The 24,252-nt window shown below is 41.6% G+C and overlaps 1 protein-coding gene across 1 annotated transcript in view; it reads left to right on the top strand.

Annotated features, from left to right (window-relative positions):
• Window positions 1-23,438, top strand: part of b3galt1b (UDP-Gal:betaGlcNAc beta 1,3-galactosyltransferase, polypeptide 1b) — a 55,804-nt gene extending 32,366 nt beyond the window's left edge. Inside the window, exon 2 of the mRNA XM_037108637.1 lies at window positions 19,312-23,438. Coding sequence (XP_036964532.1) covers window positions 19,547-20,536 — 990 coding nt within the window. The 5' untranslated portion in view covers window positions 19,312-19,546 and the 3' untranslated portion in view covers window positions 20,537-23,438. The remainder of the gene's footprint in view (window positions 1-19,311) is intronic.
• The last annotated feature ends 814 nt before the right edge of the window (window positions 23,439-24,252 follow it).

The raw sequence follows: 24,252 nt of genomic DNA, 5'->3' as shown, positions 1-24,252 counted from the left end.
GGTACTTCACTGTAGTGGAGCTCCGTGCAACTCGTCATTAGAAGTGACACTTTGCAAGAAGAAATCCAAATTGAGAGCTACTCTGTAAGAGAAGCTGAATACATTGAAGCTGTTTCACTTTATGAAACATCTACTGTAAAGTAATAATAAACAAATGGGCTCATTATTTAATGCCGCCTCATTACCTAGCTCACTCCATGAAATATTGCACTATTAGAAAAGTAGCTACTCTACTCAAACTGGGGAATTTAATTAGCGGCGCACTATTGTTGACAGCTTAAATACACTGCCTTATTGAAGTAAGTAGTTCACTCGAGCTGTTTGCCTGCAGCAGCCTCGAGGCTTTACTCAATTTATACAGTAATGGCTCATTTGAGAAGTGACACATTGATGTTTCTTTGTTTTGATCTCTCAGACAGTTCTTTGTCGCAAAATAAAAGGAAAAATACAGTGTGTAACCTGTTGACATGTGAACCGTGTCGCACTATTCGTGATTGCTGTATATGCAGTGGTTTACTTTATAATTGGTTTTCTTTGTTTGAATCATCGGCAGCTCCTTGAGCCAAGAAATATCTAGTGCGAAGGCCTTGTTGCACTCCTTAAAACTTGAACACATCGATCCATCCACGAGGACTGGCGAGAGAAATTGCCCGAGAAGGAAACAAATGTTTCCATCGTCTCATTGTGCAGCCTGTGTTTTCCAGTCAAGCCGCAGAGAACTCCTTTAAATATGCTCATTTCCGTTTTGAACGGACTGCCTCAAGGTGACATTATGGCAGAAATTCTTTTTGCAGTAGCCTTTTGACACATTGATTAAATTCATTGCACTTGCACAGATTTCTTAAACTTGTACTGTATGTTAACTTGGTACACCATCCTGGATAACTTGTCTTGTAGCTGGTTTTGTGGAGTTTTAGTTTAAATATATTTATGTTAGACACTGGTGGACGTTGCGAAAGTGCCCTCTTGGGTGCCCCCGTGGTAGGTTAACTGTAATAACGTGGCCTCTAGGGTGCCCTTCCAGTACTCCATCTGGTTGCTGGTGCCCCACCCCTCACAGCTTTTCCACCTCTGCCCCTCAAACATCCTGAAACCACCACTGGCCTCAAGGTAACATTATACCAGAAATTCCTCTGACTGTACACCTCTGGCACATACCTCACTACTGATGCACCTGCACAGATTTCTTAAATCCGACTGAAGGTTACCGTGGCAGACCTTGCGGGATAAGTTCTTGTTGAGTTTCACATGAATTCAGCTGAACTGAAAATGTATTTACGGAAATCTCCCGACTGGATACTACAGCCTCCATTACCAAATTGGCTGCTTGTCAGGCACTGCAAGACCTTGTTTTTCCCCTCTCACAAGATGTTGTTTATTTCATGTTTTTGTGGCAGACAGTGAAAATTATAGATTCCTTCACTCATTTCATTCACCACTTCTGTAGATCATGGCTTTGACAGAGAGGCTCCGCCACACTCTTTGCTCTTTCTTTGGATGCCAGACTTGCAGTGACAGCCATCGTAGAAGTGACCCATTATTCTTGTCTCCGCCATCTCGCCTTGATTATTCCTGCCGCGGCTCCTGCGTGCGTCCCGTTTCATCCTCCTCTGTAAATGTTGCAAAATGAAACTCGATAGGCGTTCTGCAACATGAAAGTCCCATCTGTTCCTCCTCTGGTCGATAGTGCAAGTGAAAAATGTATGGCTTCAAATGTAAATTTGCAACATCAGAGGAGTCATCAGGAGAGATTACTGGCTTTATGATGTTTGATATTTTCTCGACATGTTGAATTCAGGTTGTTATGGAGATAATAAGGATTTCTGGCTGCTCTGATAGAGAAAAGAGCCCTCACTATCACTCTGTATTTCATTTTTCAGTTACAGCACAGACCTACAAAAAAACATCTTTACTTTCTCATACCGAGATTTTCATTGTGCATGTAATCCATCTCTTTTCTTGGCAGCAGATGATTTCTGTGCAAAAGTAAGGTGGAAATGTGACAGTTGGTCGGTACACGGGGTACAGCAGGTCAGTTTAGGATTGCATCCTCGCAGGACCAGCCCAAAGATTTGTTTCCTCTCCAGCTCCAGTCGACAGTCAACATTACAGTAACTTACACAAATGCCAGACAACGGGTCAACACTGTGGGTCGTTGCTGCAGTCAGGTTGATAAACAGGACTGAAGATGGATTCACTTTTTAATCCCTTAAATTAAAAAGGAATCTCTGAGTTTAAGTCTGTCTTTTTCCGTCACACTTCGCTGGTTCGTCTTGGTCTCCTGCTTCTCTTGTGATCCTGCTTTGCTTTCTGTGGCTTCTGGTTTGTCTTCAGTTTTGAGTTTCTCTTTAGTTTTGTCCTCGGAATTTCATTTACCTGCCCTCTGGTTGTTTGCATTTTGGATTCTGGACTTTGAATATTAGCTCATCATTAAGGGTCACCTTTTGTTGTTCAGTTTGTTGTCTCTGTGTCTACTACTTTAGCCTTGCTAACAAACCTGCTACTTCGACTCCCTTTAAACGTTAGCTAACAACTGGCTTGTATAGCATGCTAACTTGCAGAGTGGAATTTGCCTTAGTATAACAAAACCCTCTCCTACTGGGTTTTGATCCCATGACCAAGGTAGTGTAGATTTTTTCCTTTATAAGCTGGTTGTACTGTATTTTTACGCTACTTGCTCGTACTTAACTCCTTTCTCCTTGCCTTTTCACCAATTCCAAGATCCATCTGTGGAATTTCCTGCGATAATTTCTTTGCTAAGCTCTATGGATGTTTTGACAATTTCTTCAAGAATTACTTTACAGGATAAGCCACATATCCTGGGGTTATGCATGTAACTAAAGTCCCCCGAGGGAGGGACACAGGGCACAAGACAAGTCACCGCCTTTCAACTCGGCGAAGTGCAGTTGAGACTGAGGAGGGGTGATTGCGCAAGGTGTTTTGTAGCCCTACCCGCAGCAGCCTCCTTGGTGTTTACAGACGTTTTGCAAGAGGTTGTTCAGGCTGCATCCCCGAACTGACCCCAAAGCAACACCAGTTTCACGCCCATCCCCCGGTTATATGGCTTCATCTAAAAAGGAAGACATGTTTTGCACTTTTTATTCATGAGTAATTCACAAGCTCATTTAGTCTCTTATAGCCTTCCGCACATCAAAGCTGCTACAGGCCTCCCGCAGATTACTGAAGTGTACTTTGCATTTCTGTCTTTATTGGAGCCTTGCTATCTCTCAACACTTCTGAGGAGAGGCCTGATGAGGAGGAAAAACACCTTCAAATAGGTCAGCGGAGAGACCAATCAGCCGCAGCACCATCTGGCCCTCTAATGACTACCTGGTTGCTCTGTGATGTGACACGGTTGGCTGGAGAGAGGCTCCGTGGCATTCTCATTAAGTCTCCGCACATACACCCAACTCTGCACAACTGATGACACATGATCAGGCCTTTTTTTTCTCATCCGAGCACAGAAATATACACTCCATCATATTCATTAGTGTGGAGGAATGAGGTGATGACTTTATTTCGGTATTAACACAGCAATACGTGAACAGCGTCTTCCTTTGTTCTCGGCAGTCTTGATCAATTTGGGCCACATACCCGCACTAAAGTCTCGCAACGCTCATGTGAAAATGTTTGCAGGAGCAGCGTAATGATCCACAGCAGGGTGTTATATTGTGACTGACACACAGTATAAGCAGATAAAGTGAGAGATAAAGATTCCCTTAAACTATTCTTAACAGTTTGAATGAATTATACGTATCCTACTGAGAGCTCAGAGCTCATGTAAATAACTTTCAAAGTCGAGAATAAAGTGATCGCTGTGGTAAATTTATTTCAGCTTCTTCGAGTCCACCCTTCTGTATCTAAAATTCACATAACCAGTCAGTTCCAGACATGCAGACAGAAGCAGATCCCTGTCAAACTGTCTGGTACTGTACCAACAGTAATCAGGGACAAACCTTGCCAGGATTGCCAGACCAATCATGTTGTCTAGCAGGGAGGTAGAGGATGAATATAAAGCACCCAGTGTTGTAGAAACTGAGATTTTCACTGCTTATTTGATCATGAAGTTAAATACTGCTAAGTATCGAAAGCGCATAGTCTATGACAAACGCACACAGACTATATTCAGTCTTCAAAATGAGCCGTCATAACCTCGGTAGGGTTGTGATGTCACAATGTTACAGTCACTTCCCTAAGCCGCACCCCCAGCATGTGCCGATGTCGAGACATGGTGGGCTGACAAGGATTTGAATGTGCAACTGTTCTCCATGCGTCTTAATATAACGCATCCTCAAAATGCTTTAACTGCACACGTCTACGTTTGCATCAATCAATACAAGCAATTTATTTGGAAAGTCCTAAAATCAGACTACAGCTGTCCTCAATATAAAACTGCATCTTTTCAATGCTTGATTCCACTGCACCCATCTTAGGGTGAAAGGCAAAGTTGACAGCACATCCTCAAGTCCTGGCTGAGTAGTTTATCAGTTATATGCTTTATGATTGCAGATGTTAGCTCAGGGTGACAACAGTTGATATAGGTTGCAACTGTTTTTAAGGTTATTTTACAAACTGCGTACATCTTGTCCACTTCGCGTCTCCTAGCAAGTTCATAAAATCTGAAATGAGGCGTGATGTCTAATTACAGAGTAGGGGTGTGTTTTTTTTCATCACTTGCTGCTGATTCCTTCCTTCCACTACATCTCCCACATATCAAAATAAGCTGCTCAGTGGCACAGGAAGCCAAAAAAAGTTCAGCTTCCTTGGTATAAAATTACCCGGATCCTCCACAATATGGGGCCCACAGAGCGCACACACCAGTCTGCGTCTTCCATCAGCCAAGCTGGCTAACTTCTGGTTTAGCCCCTGGCTAACTTGAAATGGGCTAAAATGATCTGACGATTTGGCTCTTTGAGACTAAAAATACTGTCAGACCAAATAGATCAAACAATTTGTCATTTTGTGGGGGCATTTTTTCACCATTTTACAGCCATTCTTGGTGTTGTTCCTTTTGACCATCCTGGGGGCTTGAATCGAATCGAGAAATCTCCACACCTCCAGAGACGACCAATAAGAGCAGACTGGGCTTTTCTGGGAGGACAGCATTAAAGAGACGGTGGCTTAAACAGAGCGTTCAGACAGAGAGTCAATATTGATGCTGCTACAATCGACAGTATTAGAAAAACCTTTTTTTAAACATTCTCTTGCAGATATCCAAAATAAAAGCCTGAACCTGACATGTGCATAATGTGGGAGCTTTTTTCAGTTTTTATGATTGAGTAATAATAAAGTAAACTTCCTAATCAACAGTATGAATTACAAAAGACTCGCCTTGACACTGTGTGACTGACTAGCGCTGCCTGTCTGCATGCATTAATCATGTCGGTGCTTACACAGTACACAGCGGCTGGTTAGAAGTGTCAGTCTTTTCAAACTGACTGAAGTTCATTTTAATGACCGGCGTTTAAACAATACTTGTTTGTTTCCACAGCAGAAAAGAACGAGTGAATAATTGTGCTGTTGATGGAGGATATGTCAGGGCTTAGCTGAGCCCGATGGTGTCTGAGGACCTGTGTGCCAGGGCTGACGCCTGGGCAGCCTCGATCCAATTTATCCGCTGGCTGTGTGTTAATGCCAAAAAAAAAAAAAAAAAATCCAGGGCACTCTCCGTAACGCTGAATATGTCACTCAAAGCTCTGCTTGCTTGACATTTGAGAACTGATTCTTATATGTGCTGTTGGCATTTTGTGTACAATAATCTTCCGCATAATAACTTCTGGCTGGAGGCTCTGCAAATCCTCACTGTGTCATTATTTTCATCATTCATATTTATGACGCATGAATTGATTAATGTAAGCCTTGCTCTGTGCTTTGCTCTGCGTGCTGTATGTTGCAGAAGCAGGCCGAAGTTATTTCACCTTTTTCCTTTTTTCAACAAATCCCATGAAGAAAGCAAAACCAAGGATGCTGCTAGGAAGTCTCTGTGCTGTCAGACTTCGAGCCTGCTTGCTAACAAAGAACTAAAACTACTTAGGTTAGGTTAAGGAATTAAATTTTATTGGTTAGGTCAAGGCACAAAAATGACTTGGTTGGGTTTTCGCAAAGAAAACACACACACTGTATGTAGACAGTTTGACTCATAGGTGGTGAGTTGAAGTAAAATACAATAAAGACTAACTATCTACTTTATTTGTAAAGCACTTTTTAAAACAAGGTTATTAAGTGCTTTACAAGCACTAAGCAGTGCTTTACATCATCAAGATTAAAGTGACACCAGTAAAAGCATAAAACAGAAGACGGAGTGTACAGTAAAAGCACAAATACATACAAGTAATAAAAGAGGGATAGAAACTAGACACACGACAGATTTATTATCAAATTCCTTCCTATAAATGTGAATTCCTCAGGCAGGGAGTTCCACAGCTGTGGAGCTCAAACAGAAAACGCCTGGTTTTACTGTCAGCGAACAGTGTCCATGTTCATTGTAATGATGTACAATGTCACCCAGTGTGACAATGTAGCTTGCTGATGCGCTTTTTATTGTGTTTTGGCTAAAATGAAGTTACATCAGGCTTTGGCTACAAAGGGAACACTTGTGGGTGGATACATTTAGCTGTGGTGTGTCAGACGGGTATAGAATAAAGAATATTTCGACCTTCTTTTTCTAATATGCAGCTTACGGATGGATGAATGGCTCATACTAACTATATGCTTATTGTCTGCACTGCCCTTCAAACCGCCCGAAGGCTTCCTTCTCTAATATAACGCCAGTAGTTTCATATTCACTATGGAGACACTGTCCTTTGGTAACAAAGCAGTCTGTGTTTAGACTGAAAAGAAACTTTCCGTTAGATCATCATCTTTAAGCCATCTGGTGTTTTGGCTGGAAAAAATCCATTTACATGCAATGCACTTATCTGTACTCGTCTGTTCAGATCTGAGATACGCAGCTGCTGTGCAACAGGCCAGTCGGTCGTGTACAGTGTTCATCACTTGTATTTTGTTGTAAGCATCAAATCAAGTGGTGAGTCAGACCCGCAAACTCCTGCTCGAGCGTTTGAATTTACATATTAATCCATTAGTGTTCACCTATTGTGGGAGTTCAAAGCCACATATCTCATGAATCTGTTGGCGTGCTGTCTGTCTGGCACATCACAGCATTTCATCTAGCAGCATTTTAACGTCAGCGCTTAAAGAATAGCTGTTTCGTGGAGTGAAAAATATGGAGAATCTGGGAAAAAGCTTGGATTTCTCTGTAGATTTTAACAACTAATTTTAACAATATATGAAAAACCAAAAGTGTATGACAAGATTTTTTCGAGGTTAGACAATGCCATTCTCACCAGTGTTTGTTTCTTCTTCTGTTGGAGAGAGAGTCCCCCTGCGAGAGGGATCAGAGGATTACAGCGTGATCGCTGTTCTGTGCAACGTTGTGTCCTGTTTAATTTAGTGTCCCGGCCTTACTAATGAGGGTCCTTCACATCATATTACTCAGGACAAGATACAGAAACAGACAGACAGCAATGTGATCATAAATAATTTGCTCATATCACAGTTTTAATAATGTACGAACAAATGTCGCACACATGGAGAATAAGCACGCAATGAAGAAATAAAGGCTGTTCGTTGATTTAACTGCAAGGAATCACTTGTCAGGCAGCACGTAGAGATTCGCCTCCGGTCCCAGACAGACAGTGGCCACCTCAGGGAGCTGTAGGTGGATAATCAGGCCTCTCACTCATTTCTGTGAGGAAAGCCTCAAAAGTTGCTGGATGTTTATGAGAAGCCAGCTGGGCTATGTAAAAGTTACAGACCAAATGTATGCAAATGTTTGTTGTATGGAACAAGCTCTGACAAATGAAACAGTGAGTGCCTCTCTGATTGACATCTGGTCCAGAAGGAACTAGCCGTCTTTGTTCCCTATTCCAAATCAACTAAATGTATCTTTCGACAGCATCTGGAGCAATACCAGAATCCAAGAAAACGTCACTCGTACTTTGGTATAATGGTATAATCCATTTTCACACTGTCATGAATTGAGGAATGAGACTCTACTCGCTCATTTTGTCAACAGGCAGATGGAAATGGTGGAAGATGTATTACTTAAGTAGAGTTGCAATAGTAAAGTGTGGAAATATAAGTGAAAAGTTACGCAGTCAGAACGTACAAAATTATTAGTATCAACATTTCCTTAAAGGGTCACTCCACATTTTTAAAGACATTTATGTGTGTTTAAAGGTCTTGGGGAGTACGACTGCATACACAGAAAAAGCCTTTTGTAGTTCCAGAGGATGATGCATGTAATCTGATACATTTACTACAGCAATGTCACTCAGTAGCCACATTGCATCGTGGGTAATGTAGGCAATGGGATTTGAAAGCAGCCCACTGGTCGAGCGTTATATTCCTATAACACTGTTGATAAATTACGGACAGCTTAGAAACAACTTGAAGAGTAGAACCAGAGATATCACATTATTAATTCCACACGTTCTCTTTTTTCAAAACCTTGTTTCCTGCATTACCCACAGTGCAACCTAGCCACTGAGTGACATCACTGCAGACAATATATCAACGCAGCATGCAGCTTCCTCTGGAGCCACAAAAGGCTTTATACTACTTTGTTCACATATGCGGTAGTACTCTCCAAGACCTGTAAACACACTTCGATGGGTAAAATCGATGGAATCAGTGCCCTTTAAATCCCTTTAAATGGGCACTTTAACAGATCATAAAAGTTTGGACTGATTAGCTGGCTAGTTAACTACCTAGAATGGCCTAATATTTGCAAACATATTAAGATTGTTGCGTCTCATTTGCTGGATCTTATGGTACATAATTAGATATACTGTAGCCCAGCATAACAGGTTGCAGAGTGGGTTGCTGAAGTAGTTTCTAATGTATCCTACATTTTTATTCTTGGACCCCACATTGCCTAGAATTGTGTTTTGTTTGAAGACCATTTAAAACATTTTCCCCACTAGTTTTCAACAGAAAGTGATGACCTTGTTTGCTACAATATCAAATGACACCCTTGTGCATTCCTATGTGGTCCGAGCCCGTGTTACCAGCCTGTGGACTCACATCATTTGACGGGACAAAAGTTTTAAGAGACCAAAAGAGGCTTACATCCAAAGTTAACAAAGTGGCCTCTTTTCATTGTGTCAAGGAATTGGATTTTAAATTCTTGTTTGTGGGCTTTTTCTGTATCAGGACATGATCTAAGAATGTGTCTAAGAATTGATTTTTTTTTTCTTCTGGGGTTGGTTGATTTAAAACAGGCAAAAAGTTGTTGTTTGGTTAACTACATTATGTCCTCTACTGGCAACAAGGTGAGCATTCTTATTCTGTGTGCAGTCTGTGAGTGGAGGGTGGGGGGGGGGGGTACAAAGAACAGTGGACACTGGCAGCATCTGTTCAGTGAGAAAGAAACCTGGCGTCGTCCCAGCAGGATGCCAGCCTCCTGTTTTGTCTACAGCTCTGCCTTGAAAACCAACTCAATGCTGCCTCATCTCTAACATTTTTTTGGGAATACCTGATGCCAGAAAGGTGGAAGCTGTCCCAGTGGTAGGACCATTGAGTCGGGATCTTTGACTCGGCTCTTTATCCCTCCTCTAGTTTGTCTGTCACCGTTATTACTCCTCTGGCACCGACCGCCTGCCTGCCTGTCATCTTCCTTGAAACCTGGAAATGAATCTTATTGTTTCAGACAGCCTCTGCTCCTGCCCAGGATTAAAATTAGCGACAGCAGTTTAACCAGCCGATGTCTGACGGTGGGGTCCCTTCAAAAATCTCCATTTTCCATCTTGTTAATAAGTACAGGAGTGGAGGATTCCCAGGGAACATATCACGCTAATGAACAGTGAAATACACCGGAATTAGGAATCAACTCAACAAGCTCAGCACAACAAACTTTCCAGCTCAGAAGATTGTTGCAGTGTTGAATTTCAATTTCCTGATTAGTTTTTCCAAATATGTGTTCAGAGGAGCACAACTGCTGCCTAAATCGTCTGAAATGGCAGCAGTGTTTATACGAAGTGCTCCTTTTTTTTGTGTGTGGTGAATCACTTATTTGAATGACGGCTGATGACAACTCAGGGACATTGTTAAAAGTTACTTAAATCAGTTTTAACGAAGGTATTGGAGTTTACACAACATCAAATTTGCTTCACACTGTCTTCCAGACGTCTTTTCTATTATAGTACTGTTGAGGGAAAACACAGGATAGTTTTAAAAATAATGTCTCAAATTAGGCACACTGTTGTTCTTGTCGATCCATGGGATATTTTCCCATCTGGACATCAAGTTTTGTACGTCAACAGTTGTAGGCTGTAGTGTGACAGGCCTGCCATGCCAGTTGCTAAGACATGGGAGAGTAGCCAGCAGACAAATCATTTTTTCTTTGGCAAGTCGAGTCAAAATATTCCCTTATCATTTTCAAAGAAACAAAAATGTAACAAAATGAATAGAAAATAACACAAACAAGTCATTTATATCATCATGTTTAAAGTCAAATAAGCCCCCAGGAAAAGAATCAGGCTCTGAAGCCAGTTTTCATAGTTGCCAAACCTTATCATTGTCACATGATGCACCGTTGCCCAAAAATATGTTTTACCATAAGCTTACATTGTGGGAAAATAAACCCTGCGAAATGACTCGTTTGAAGTCATTTGAGCCATTCGGTCCAGTAGAATGTGGAAAGTCTTGAAGAGTCGCACAATAAGATCATTTAAGGGGCACCGTCTCCAGCGCTGTATCAGGATTTCAGTTGTTAAATCAGTGCTTCAGTCGAACTCACACCACAACAGGACTGTTGTTCAAAACTGGCTGCCAGCTTGTTGCACTAGCTAACGCTGCCTGAGTCGTTTAAAGTCTACATTACAATGACTCCCGTCAATATCTGCAGGCTGGTTTATCAGATGGTTAAGTTTCTTAGATTTTACTACATCTTCCATCAGTGAGATCGACTGATTAATTAAAATTAGCCATGCACGGCACTATGTGTATATGAATATTAAGTGCCTTTCCCTTCTAGTTTCAAGCATATATTGTATTTCTGTGATCATGAAACCTGAACAACCGTCAACAACAATCCCTGAGAAGACTTGTTACACTTCACTTCCCTAACGTGCATAAAAAATAATTGCTACTGCTGCAATCTGCCCATTTTAAAGCCAATGCTGCATTTGACTGGTGTCATGTATATAGTACAAAGCAATCTTCAATCCACCCAAGCAAATCTGTCTTTTACAGACAGATTTGGTTAGAATATCAACATTTATTAACTGATTACTTTTTCTGTCACAATACTGGAGGGACCTCGGCTCTCCCAGTGGAATAAAACCACTGTGATGCGGGCTTTATGATTTTTAATCTATCAAGAGTTTTCATTCAGCTTAATGTAGCCTCACTCCTTTAATTGCCAGTATAGATTTTCCTCCAGTGTTTAGCTCGCCATAATAGCAGAATACTATTTAGATAAAGCCCTGAGCGTCAAATATGTAAATGACAATATTCCCCTAATGTTTGAGTCAGGGAGCAGTACAGAAGAAAAGAGTCTGTGGAAAATAGATGGTCTGGATCTTTTGTTTGGCTGGTTTCAAATCAAATCTCATCTCCCTCTGCAGGGGGACGGAGACACTGATTCGTCTGTTACTGCAGCGGTTATTTGTCTCATTTCAAGGAACTACACCAATTCATGTAACAAGATAAAACCTATGGAGACGTGGGTGGGGTCTGCTGGACGTTTGACCTTCTATGTGCGGAATGACGGCATGAGTTTGACGCGAGGAGGCAGTTTTCTACATTCATCTGCTGAAGGACGGCAGTTTTCTACATTCATAATGAGGGCGAGTGAAAGTTTCTTTCCTGGCATTGATTACATTTATGAAAACTTTAATTAAACCAAAAATGGGTAAATACAAAGTAGGAACATTATGATGAGGTTGTAAATGCCGGTATTTTTGTGACTTCATCTTCTTTTAACAACAACAGTCGCTGCCTTTCATTTGTATTTAATTCCGGCTGCTGTCATCGCGCAGTGTCCTTTCTCCAACAACCATTTGATTTCATAAATCCACCTTCCATCACACTGCCTCTGTCTACGCGTCACGTCAAGCAGGGTGGAGGACAGTGATGTGATTAACTGTCGCTTCAGTCGATGAATGGCTTAGTGAAATACAAAGAGACTTATTTTTATGAGCTGACATTTATTCACTTCATTTATTCATTATCGAACACCTTAGGTCACCATAGCAACTTGGTTAGATAGTCTTACAGCACAAATGGAGACATACACAGCACAGAGAAAATAAATGATGATTTTAATGCCACTACAATTTAGTAGTACATGAGTATCGACCAGGGGCTGCCATCTGTGCCGCCAGGACAACAGATCTTACAGCACAACAGTTGTTCTTGAACAGAGATTTATAGAGACAGTGCGATGAGAAAGCTTCACAGGCTCATTCTTGTTTAAGGGGATGTAGTGCTATAGTCTGACAATTGTCTTTTCAGTTGGGCTTTTTCTTTGATTTGTGTTCTTTCAGAAAAATGGCTCATAAAACACAGCGAGCGTCAAAGTAAATGTTGTGCAGAAGAAAAAAAACCCTTTTAAATGACTCTGAAAATGTGCGCGCCGTCGCTCGCTCTTTCTCTCCCAAGGTCGATGAAATCTTGGCTATAAGCTCACAAACGCGGGGCTTTCAGGGACATAACCCCAGCAGGGAGATTTAAGACTTCACCGCTGGCTGTGCGGCGATTTTCATATCATTTTTCGCACGTCTCCTGCTCCTGTCATCAGAATTTAATATCGCGTTCAGTTATTTGTTGTTGTGGAGAGGAAATGCACAGGAGCTCGAGTGATGCTAGGCTTATAATCCACATCCAAATGAAAGGTTTGAGTGAAAGAAGGGAGGAAAACTATATACACGTGGTGGCAAGCTATTAAAGGGGCATTATGTGGTGGTGGAGAAGAAATTCAAACTCAGAATTATTAACAAGGTAATAATGCAAGCTCAGGAATATTATATTTTTGGCATGGTGGCAGGGTCCGCCTCATATAAACAAAGTAAAACAGTATGACATTGTGTCGTCCTTTAAGGTTAGTTTGTTTATTCAGTCTATTCAGTCAATCAGCCAATGAAGATCTTTGTCCTGTGATTCAAATTTCTACCCCAGCATGCACCTGTAGGCCCCCGACCAGGGCTTTCAAGATGTTGTGCTCATCACTCTCCAATATCTCTATGTAAATATATCTGCGGGGGAGCGATGAGGTCGGAGCCTCGACGCCAAACCTTAATGATGTTTTGCCGCTCTAATAAGCGTTTCAAACGTGAGTTGTCTGAGTGAACTACATAATGCACCTTTAAGATGCGAAGCATGCGGGATCAACATTAATCGTATTATCTCCAAAGTTTTTTGCGAGTGCCGCGCTGTGTGATTAAAAGTATGAGCAGCAATATTCAAAGAGTGATGCGACGAATGAGAGCCAAGGTAATCAATTTAAATTTGGGACAGGGGCGCTCCTCAGTGCTCCAGCCTCGCATGAACTAGTTAATTCAATCTGGCAATCTATTAGCTCTGAGATGTTGTTATTGGAAAAACACTTTAGAGTCCTGTCTATAGACGGTCAGGGGGCCATGAATCAAAACATTTTCGTCGTGTGTGGAGGAGAGCGTAATGGGTCCTTTTTAGAAACCAGCCCACCAAACAGTCGACCCAGACGCTCGCAGAAAGAAGTGTCGCGTCTTGATGAATGGCTGTCTTTGCAGCGTGCTCTCCATACAAGTTTACCTCCTGCCATATAATAAATCATGATGAATTGGGTCTCTGTTGGTAGTGCGGGCTAATTATTTCCTCATTTCATTCGCCTCTCTGTTGTGTTTCTCAAGCACGTTTTGTGTCCTGAAGGTCCAGTGCGACCGTACTCCTCCTGATCCAGACTGTTTTATAGTTCACCATCCTTTCTGCCAGTCGCAGACTGAGTCTCTGTGTGACATCCAGTTTTATAGAAACTGATTGGAATAATAGCTCTGTGAAGGTCTGGCAACCCGCCTGTGGGCTCGGCTCCATGCTACAGAAACCTAAACACAAGCTTGAGCCACTTCTCAGCTCCCACGCATGCAAGAAAACCAGAGACTGACTAGACTTTTTAACCACGTGTCTGCGGTTAAAAATGTAACTGTTCTCATATTTTATGTGCTCGCTATGTTCAAAAGTCTTTTGATTACATGTCAGATTTAATACAGTGTTTAATATTCAAGTATTATACATAAAAGTCACTTCTAACGACTCAATATGAAACTTTGCATTCAATGTGACTCTTTACATTAAAGTTAACTAATAGAAATAGATGGATAATTAAAAGATGATTGAAATACTTTATAGGTGAAATATGTCAGTTAGCAGTGTACACTTGTTACTGGATGATTCAACTAGAAAACTCTTCAAGGTTTTTTCCGCCATTGTTGTCGCTGCTCACGAGCGTCAGGCGGTGTGACTCTTGCTGCAATCCGTCGTCCTTGGAAGTTCAGGGGCCAAAAAAACAACTCTAGCATGAAAAAGTTCAACAAAATGTTGGAAACTTGCGTAAGATCCTACAGATCCTACTTCATCGAAACATAGAAGCACATAATGTGGAATAGCGAAGCATCACCTTTCATCCCTTTTTACTTTATGCAGAGTTTCTGTTGTGAAACGTGCTGCGACGACTTTATAGTCGCTGCCTGATTTATGCAGACACACTTGGACACTTTTCGGAAAACACCGACTGGGGAATATCGACTTCCGCCTTGCAGTGGATTGCAGCATCTGTCACAACCCCGTAGTGCCCCGCCACCGCCCCTGTTTAGAGCCTATGATAAACAGCTTGAAGGTAAAGTTGTCCTCAGCCACAACACTGAAATCCAATAACACTGGCTCGGTCACGTCTGCAAGCGAAACTGTTTTTGTCTGTTTAAAAAAAAACAAAAACATTTGAAGATATTATTCATATGACGCTATTCAAAAATCTCCCACCGGCTACACAATGGCCGCTTTTTTGTAGAAAAATTGTCGTACTGCCACTTGTGTTTGAGGTCACATGTTTTGCTTTAGAAACTCTGGTGAAGCAGAAAGCATGACAACACTGTGGCAGGTTGTTGAGAATACATCTACAGATATACGCAGCTGCCTGATTCCACTGCAAGTAGACCCATTTATGTCTCCCAGTCACACCCACAGAGATAAGAACGTCTGATGTTGAATCTTAAGTGACGCTCTGAATGATACACAATCATCATGACCATTATAATCACGCAGATTAATGACTCATCATTTTGTCGCCAATTAACGAGTCACCGCTCTTCACAGAAAAAAAAGACTTTATGGAACATATCTCACTGCAGTTTTTTTCGTGTTCATTCTGAGCTAATTAATGAGAGCCATTTGGCAGAAGTACATGTGCTTTTCTTCTGCATCAAACTCAGTTTGAGTAGTACATTGAATCTGCTGTGTGTGTGTGTGTGTGTGTGTGTGTGTGTGTGTGTGTGTGTGTGTGTGTGTGTGTGTGTGTGTGTGTGTGTGTGTGTGTGCGCGCACATGAGAGACCCAGACCAGCTTAAAAATTATTGTTCTGAGAGCCGCTAGAGGTTGTTTTACAGACTGGCAGCCGAGTGAACTGTCACATAAACATAGCCTCGGCTCTGTCTCATAAATATTTTTGCTTCGGTCTGGAAAGTGACAATGTGGGACTCAGCGGCTGCTTGCCACCAGCTGGTCCTTGTTATCATGTATTCGAACCTGTGTACACATACATATGTGGCTTGTTTATTTGTAGTTTTCTGTTTTCGCGATGTTATTAACCCCAGAGCCAACAGTCACCACTTGGTCTCCATCCTGTTTTTTCTGTCTGCACTCTACCTGACCCTCCGCCCTCCTCCGGTATTAGAAAATATTGGTCGTCTCTTTGTTTTCCCTGCGTCTGAGTAAACTGCTGTTAAAGGGGGAGCGATTGTTTGCCTCTTCAAATCCTGTGAGATCTAACAGTAATTTCGCGAGAGGCGGAGAAGTCTGATATTGAGAGCACATACTCTCAACACAGGAGTTTCGTTAGAAGACTCCAGAGGAAAGGGTTCACCACAAAATAAACTCAGGAGCAACAGCGTTTGTTTGACTGCGTATTCTCAGACTGACACCAAATAAACAGAATGGCTGTAGTCGCAGTGCAAGGCAAAGTGTGTTTCTCATAATACGTGTGCATAAAAAAACAAACAAACAAAAAAAAAAGCATTTTGTGTCGTATGCACTGTTAAAAAGCAATTAAATTCTTCCTTTGCCTTCGAGGCTGAATGCTGTTGTACAATAAAACACTGAGTATGAGTCTGAGAATACAAAAAGGATTGAGAACAAACACACAAGATTTACAGTTTGGAAACACGGGATAAATATGCAACATCAGTGCAATATGTGTAATGGCATCTGTGTGTGTGCGTGGACTTGTGGGGCCAAACTGAAGCTTCCTGTATGTTGAGGCTTGAGGATAAGAAGGTGGCAGTGTATCAGATGTGTTGATCAGTCTCTGATGGCCTGTGGGTTGAAAACTGTCTCTCAGCCTAGAGGTCCTGCATCCCACAGTTCAGTACCTCCTCCTGCCAGAGGACAAATGTGTGAAAAACCTGTGTCGGGGGGGGGCATTGGATTCCTTGTGTTTATCTGATATTGCCATGTTGGTGTTGTTCCGAGAGCATCATAGTTAATGTTGTTGCAGGACGATCATTTCAACTTAAGGGAAATAATAACAGAAAACACATTTATAGTTTCTACATTTTTCAACTATTGTCTGTGTATTTACATTGTTTAGTTTGGTTAAGGGAACTTAGACATGACAACAGACCCTCTCCACCTTGAGCTTGTGGATTTCCAGCAGCGGAGTAAGTAAAGACGTGTTGTTAGGGCGGCAACTAATGCTCATCTTTTATTGTCAATTCATCTGTCAATGTTTTTTTTTTCTGTGCCTTATCATCACCAGTTAATGTGACAGATCAACTACTAGTACATGGAAGACATTGTTTTCCTAACATGTACGTATCCTTTCAACTGCAGTTGATTGTAGTCTATCTTTAAACGACGTCCGAACCATGTCATTATGGCTACATTTGTATTCTCAGACCAGCTTTCGCTTCTCTCCAGCTTTGAAGATGGAAATAGAGATACAGTCGTATTGAACTATGGCCTTCCTCCTGTGAAGTGAATCGTATGATCTGCTTTCGCTGAGTGAAAAGAAAAGTCACAGAGACCTTCAAAAAGGCAGAATGCATGCTATCACATACTGTAGCTGCTCGGCCACCTGCAGAAAAAAACACAAACAGCTGCCATTTCAGTGTCCATTCTGCAGAACAACTGCTCAAAAAAGGCAGGCATGCCAAATTTCTGTCCTCTCAGTAACAGGCAGTGTAGCAGTGCTGCACTGAAGAACCCAGAAGAAAAAAAAAAAACACCCCAGGGGCAAAGGCTTATCGTGGCATGTTGCTTCCTTTGTGGCACCATATCACGCTGTCATGCAGAATGCTGCCAACCCCACAGCCCCTTTGAGCCACCCAACAAGAGAGCTTGTAAACTGCTTTTTCTCTGCTTTTGGTTGGAGTTGAAAAGGGCAGTTGTTGGCTCTTGTGAAATGTCAACCTGTAGTAAGATCATGTATGAAAATGTCATCACATGTTTTGTGAGGTCTTGATACAAGATAACTCTGTAACTCATTGACATACAGATATGAGTTACAGATTATTCAGTTTGCAGTAATAAAGTAAAAGAGAAGTGATGTTATTTTATTTTGGTAAAACAAATCTGCTGGTGAAGAAAATATGGCCTATTGAATTCACACTTGTGACAAATCGGGGCTGGGTGTAGCTGCCGTTAGCTAGTTTAGCGCAGTTAGCTGTACAGATTGAGATCCGGAGAGAACCGGGGCAGTGTTGGTGTTTACACAGCTAGCACGGGAGCATTAGAACGGGGCCAGCTGATGAATATAGTGGAGCATTTAGTAGCTATACAGCCAGATGTTTCCCTGAGGAGGTGGCGGAGACCAAAAACAGAGCAAAAAGACATGAATATTAGATATACATCTACCAGGTGGACACAAACAGTCTGTTGGATGTGTTAATAAGCAACTATCAATCAGTTGCAAGTACAGTACATGTTTTTAGGTAGTTTTTCCATGTCATTCCTATGTATGCTTCTATTACACTTCAAATCAAAGGGAAATATTTTGTAAACACTTATCTAAAAGCTAACTATGTAATCAGTTGTTGTCAGTTGCAAACCAGATGAGAATATGAACCATTGTTAGGAAACTAACCAATAGTATAGACAGTAGTTTTGATTTGAAAGATTAGTTTGAATAATCTGATGCTAAACAGTAGTTTAACACTTGAGGAGCTTAGTTCTTTATATTGAGTGCTTTTCCCTCGACAAATGACTTACTATTACTTCTGAACATTTAGTAACATTTTGAAAGCAGGACTGACTCTACCACTGAACAAAACAACATCTCTAGGAAAATATGTCGCCGTTTGAGGCATCTACAACAGCAAGATGTCCAAAGTCTGCTTCATTATCATGACCATCAATTATTCAGTGTTGTTTGTCGCTGAATGTGAGAACAAAATTAAAATTAAAAAAATCGCTGTCACAGTCAACATCACGGTCGTATCATCACAGAGGTGAAGTTGGCCCGTCGCAGATTGAGGCTGTAACACAAATCTGCCCATCACAGTGTGTGCTGCCACTGAATAATAACTAAACTTCAACAATGAATAACATCAATCTGTCTGATGATGAGTCATTTCGCCAGACGCCTGATGGCACCGCAATCGTTCCCACGTGTGCTTCAACCACTTCTGTAATTTATTAGATATTGATTTCATCTGAGTCCTTTCCTTTGTTACTCCAACTAGATTTACTCAGAGGAAACAGATTAATTTTTGAAATTGTGTTGTGATGATTTTTGACTCCAGTGGCAAAAATGATGGGTTTGATGTGTCAAGTTTCTCTGCAGTGCTTCGACAGTAATTGAGGTTATTTATTGTATAAATATAAGATGATACTCAGCAGCATTTCCTCATTTGTTTAACTTGTTGCTGGAGTCGCTGACAGCAAAGTGGTTTTGTGCGCCTTTAATACATATTTGAGTGGCCACTGCTGAGTTTATTGGGTTTGAAGAAAAAAATGCAATGGTATCTCTCCGGAGTATTTCAAAATAAAATAACTTTTTTCATGCCTATCTGGACGTACACATTTATGTTAATGCACCGTTTCTCTCTTTCTCTCTTTCAGATGTAAATGGAGAAGCAAAAGTGTCACCAAGAGGAATTGGACATCAATCGGATTTTAAAGTGCTCCGCATTAAAACGCAAACAGCATCACTTCTCTCTGAAGTAATCCATTACTGACAATTAATGTCAAACTGCGCGCTGGAGCAGCTTCATGCTGCCTCGCCAGATGAAACATTGCTAATGGAAAGAAAGCCTTATAAGATCCAGCTCATCAAAATACACCTAAATGCAGCATAATGCCTTCAAAAGTGTCATGTTTATACCTGTTGACAGTGGTCTGCTGGGCGAGCGCTCTGTGGTACTTGAGTATATCTCGCCCTACGTCCACTTATGTCGGCCATATGTCCGTGCCTATACGTAAGACTGTGAAAAAAGTCAACAACAACATCACCTTCACCAACATCCGCACCCGCCCCCTTAACCCACATGCCTTTGAGTTTGTCATCAACGAGGAGAAGAAGTGCGAAACTGTCACTCCCTTCCTGGTCATCCTCATCAGCACCACGCACAAGGAGTTCGATGCGCGGCAGGCCATCCGGGAGACCTGGGGGGACGAGAGCACCTTCAGCGAGGTCCACATCCTCACCATCTTTCTACTGGGCAGGAACACAGACAACGTCCTCAACCAGATGGTGGAGCAGGAGAGCCAGATCTTCCATGACATCGTGGTGGAGAACTTTATCGACTCCTACCACAACCTCACGCTCAAGACCATGATGGGCATGCGCTGGGTGGCTACGTTCTGCCCCAAGGCGCAGTACGTCATGAAGACAGACAGCGACATCTTTGTCAACATGGACAATCTGATCTACAAGCTCCTGAAGCCCACCACCAAGCCAAGGAGGAGATATTTCACCGGCTATGTTATAAACGGTGGTCCCATCAGGGACATGCGCAGTAAGTGGTACATGTCCAGGGACTTGTACCCTGAGAGTAAATACCCTCCTTTCTGCTCGGGCACCGGCTACGTGTTCTCAGCAGACGTAGCCGACTTAATCTACAAGACTTCCTTACACACGAGACTGTTGCACCTGGAGGACGTGTATGTGGGACTGTGTTTGCGTAAGCTGGGTATACACCCGTATCAGAACAGTGGTTTTAATCACTGGAAAATGGCCTACAGTCTGTGCAGGTACAGACGGGTCATCACTGTGCACCAGATCTCCCCGGAGGAGATGCACCGCATTTGGAACGACATGTCCAGCAAGAAGCACCTGAGATGTTAGAGGACATGAGGACCACTGAACTCCGACTTAACTTTTCCTCCTTTTTAATTTTTTGCCTTTTTCCTCGAGTTTCATCACACTGAGAAATGTAAACACGTTGAGGGCTGCTGCTGCTGTCTTGATTTCATGACAGATGTTTTCATCAACATCCATCCATGTCTGTTTCTGCTGATTACACCTCTCGATTGTTAATGAATGCATGAGGCTTGTAAAGCGTGTATTCTCATGCATAATCAAAATGTAGTCTTGTTACTGAAACTGTTTTTTTTTTCTTGTTCATGCATTAAGTCAATCAGAATAAACGGTGCAATATGTAAAATTTTAGTCAAAAACATTTAAAAATGAACTAAAATTATCACCAGAATGAGAAGATATAACAGTTTCTGTATTGTGCGACAGTGATCTACTGAAGTTAGCGTGCTAACCAGCTAGCCAAGGCCCGTCCTGTGTCATAGTACTGCACCGTGCTCCCAGTCGGACCACTAACTGCTCGGCAAACCTGAGATAACAAGCTAACATCAGCCACAGTTAGCAGAAGTCAGCGGTTGCTCTCGCGATACGCTGCCACCTGTTTATCTGACATAAACTCAACATGCTACGAATTCTTACATGTTGCACCTTTGAAGTGACAGTTCACCCCAAAATATCAAGAGCAACACATAAATACCTTCTTTCACGTAGTGCTGATTTCTCCATCAACATTACGTTTTGGTGTGAGTTGCAGAGTTTTGGAGATATCGGTTGTAGAGATGTCTGCCCGCTCATGAATGTAATGGAACTAGATCTGCTTGTGTTCCTCAAAGCGCCCAAAAAATATATATACATGCGTAGTATATTTGAAAAACCCAACAGCAATGACTCTTTACATAAATCAGGACCCAGTTACTGAAGGTAATCCACAGACCTTGTTGTGAGCAGTTTCATGTTTCAAGGAAGCGTTGTTAGTACCCGATCTGTGCCAGCTGCCTGATCGATTCTGCCCGATGCACGAAAACAAATATTCCGTCTCAAAAAGAAGGTTACGTGACGTGGATGACTGATGAGAAAATGATCCTACTGTTGCTAAATCTTTTAAATTAAAGGAACAAAAAAGTCTGCCTTTGCAAATTTGCAGTTTAACATTTACTGTGGGAAGTTTGGTGAAATTAGGATGTATACAATTCAGTTAACGGTTAAGAATATAGAATTTACTCAAGTGTCTTTCAGACATCCTATCAGAGATGTCAGCAGATGACAGTGCCCCCTTACAGTTAAATACACTTCAACAGGAACTAGGTTTTATAGAGAGACAAAGGTCCTTTTATACCAGCCACATTAAAATAGCATGAGAATACAAGAAAGTATTGTTTTAATACAGGGAAAAAAAGAGACAGAGAAATTCGGTATCTAAATTAAAATAGCTGGGGGATATGTATATACACGATATATCTGACAATGGATCATTATTTGTATAATGTTTTATACTGTGATTATTATGAACAGCAACTTTCATATTGAAAAACCCTCTGAAACATGTGGTTTTCATATTTTGATTGAATAATAAACTTGATACACATATCACTCTCTATATTAATATTTCTTTAAGACCATAATTATCCTAACACAGTAAATGAATGCATTTGCAACCATTGTTTTGCACAGAAACTCTTACCATCCTGTGGTTGTCAAATCATTTTGAACAGGCACAGAACGGACACGTCCATGTCGGGCACTGATGAGCACAACAAGCTGAGAGAGGGCCGTCATTTCTAAGGCAAACTCACACCAAAACAATCTCGACTGGATGAAAAGCACTACAGGCAAGAGGAAAAATATGTATTTTTTTTTTATTTTGGGCGGGTGAACTGTCCCTTTAAGCGCAAAAGTAGTGTGGCCTAATGAGTGGAGGCGCTGTTTAAAGCAGGCGACCTTGGTTCGAGCCCTCACACTGACATCCCTCTGCCCTGTTAAAGTGTCCTTGAGCAGGACGCTGAATCTCAAGCAGCTGCACGGCCGCTGCCCGACTGACCCCTCCTGCAGGGGTGAGGGCTGAAGGGGATTTCTGTGCAGGAATCAAAATATTAAATTGCTTTAAATTATGCTTTTAAAAAGTATTAGCCACAAATGAATGGAGAGCTCCCGAAGAAATGCAAAGTTAATCTAATCCAACAACAAACCAGAACTCTCTGTTGAGATAAAACTGCACTGATGCTAGTGCTGCTGTCCCCTGTCGTCTTTATCACGAACAGAGAGTGCGGATCTAAAAATAAAAGCTGCAGGATGTCATCAGTCTCCAAACAGAACCAAGTTTTACACTTTTCAATCAATACTTTTTCCTCCAGCATCGGTAATAAGGAAGTCATGGCTGAATTCCCCGGATGCCCTCTTCTTTTTCAGCAAATGTCTGATGTTTTCCTCAACACGTTCTCATAATTTCACTGCCTCCTCTCTCTGTAAAAGTCAGCTGTGTATTTGGGTTTGTTTTTTTGTTTTTTTTTCAGATTCACTTTGCTTTTTTTCCCCCCCTCCTCTCCTTGACTTTTTTTTTTATATAAGCTAATTGTGTTTTGCAGCTCCCAGCCCCTCATTACTCAAGCTGCTGCTCTTGGTTATGTATTCTGTAAGTCAGCAGCTCATCAACTCCTCCGCACATCAAGAGAAATACAGTACCATGTTGTGCAAGTATGAGTTCAATTGTAACTACAGGATGTATTATCATATGTACCTGGCATATCAGTGATTACCGAAGCACTGCTACTGACTTTTTGTTTCCTCAGCAAACGTGGCTTTCATTGCCAAAATTTCCTCTTTTATTTTCAGAAGTTTTGTAGTATTATAAGCGGACGTGACATTAACTGTGAAAGCATCTATCCCGCAAGGGGTTGTTGTCATATATTGTATGTTTTTTATATTAAAAAACAAATACTTGAATAATTAAAGTAATATTACTGCTTCTACGTGTTGCTTTTTTCCCAAGTTCCCATCTGCAGATTGCAGGTTGTTGAAGTCCTGTACAAGAACAGATTTGTAGACTGGAAATGCAAATTATGGGGTTCAGGGAAAACACTGCAGCAAGAGTAAAGTCTTGAAGTCAGCACGCTAGCACCATGTCGTCAGTCACAGTAACAACAATCTAAAATTTGCCCACACTGGGTGACATTTGCCACTGTAAGCCGCTACTGGTCACGCCAAGTAAAGTCGCAGCAAAAAGAAATCTATTGAGGATATTGATTTGTGCATTTCATTGCTCAGAAATTCAACTTGTAAGCGTATAGAAGGTGTAAACTGAAAGTGACTCAAAAGTCAAAAGTCTCAATTTAAAGCCAACAAACATAAGCCTGGATTTGTTTCTTGACACTGAAGACAGACTCCTTCAAAAACAGCCTTCCGTCTGCTTTATTGCAGGGGTCTTCCACATTCGTCAGGCCAGTAACCCCTTAGCTGATGGAAAGTGCGGCGACCCCAACTACATGTGTTGTATACAACTGTATAGAAAGGGCTGCCTGGTACCACGTATAAACAAGTGGCCAGCAGTTCGAGCACGGGTTGACTTTAGCTGTGTTAGCCTCATCGTCTGCAGTCTCTCCAATGTGTCTGAGGCGGAGGGCCTGTAAGAGTCTGTTGCTGGATTATCAATTGAACAATCCACTTTGGCTCAGAAGAATGTCTGTAGACTTAGTAATACAGATAACTGGTAAATACTGTAAATACTCCCAAAACAATCTAGATGCATAAAC

Source organism: Acanthopagrus latus, chromosome 9, assembly GCF_904848185.1.
Source record: "Acanthopagrus latus isolate v.2019 chromosome 9, fAcaLat1.1, whole genome shotgun sequence".
Classification (NCBI taxonomy): Eukaryota; Metazoa; Chordata; class Actinopteri; order Spariformes; family Sparidae; genus Acanthopagrus; species Acanthopagrus latus.
This window is presented reverse-complemented; position numbering and strand designations above follow the sequence as displayed.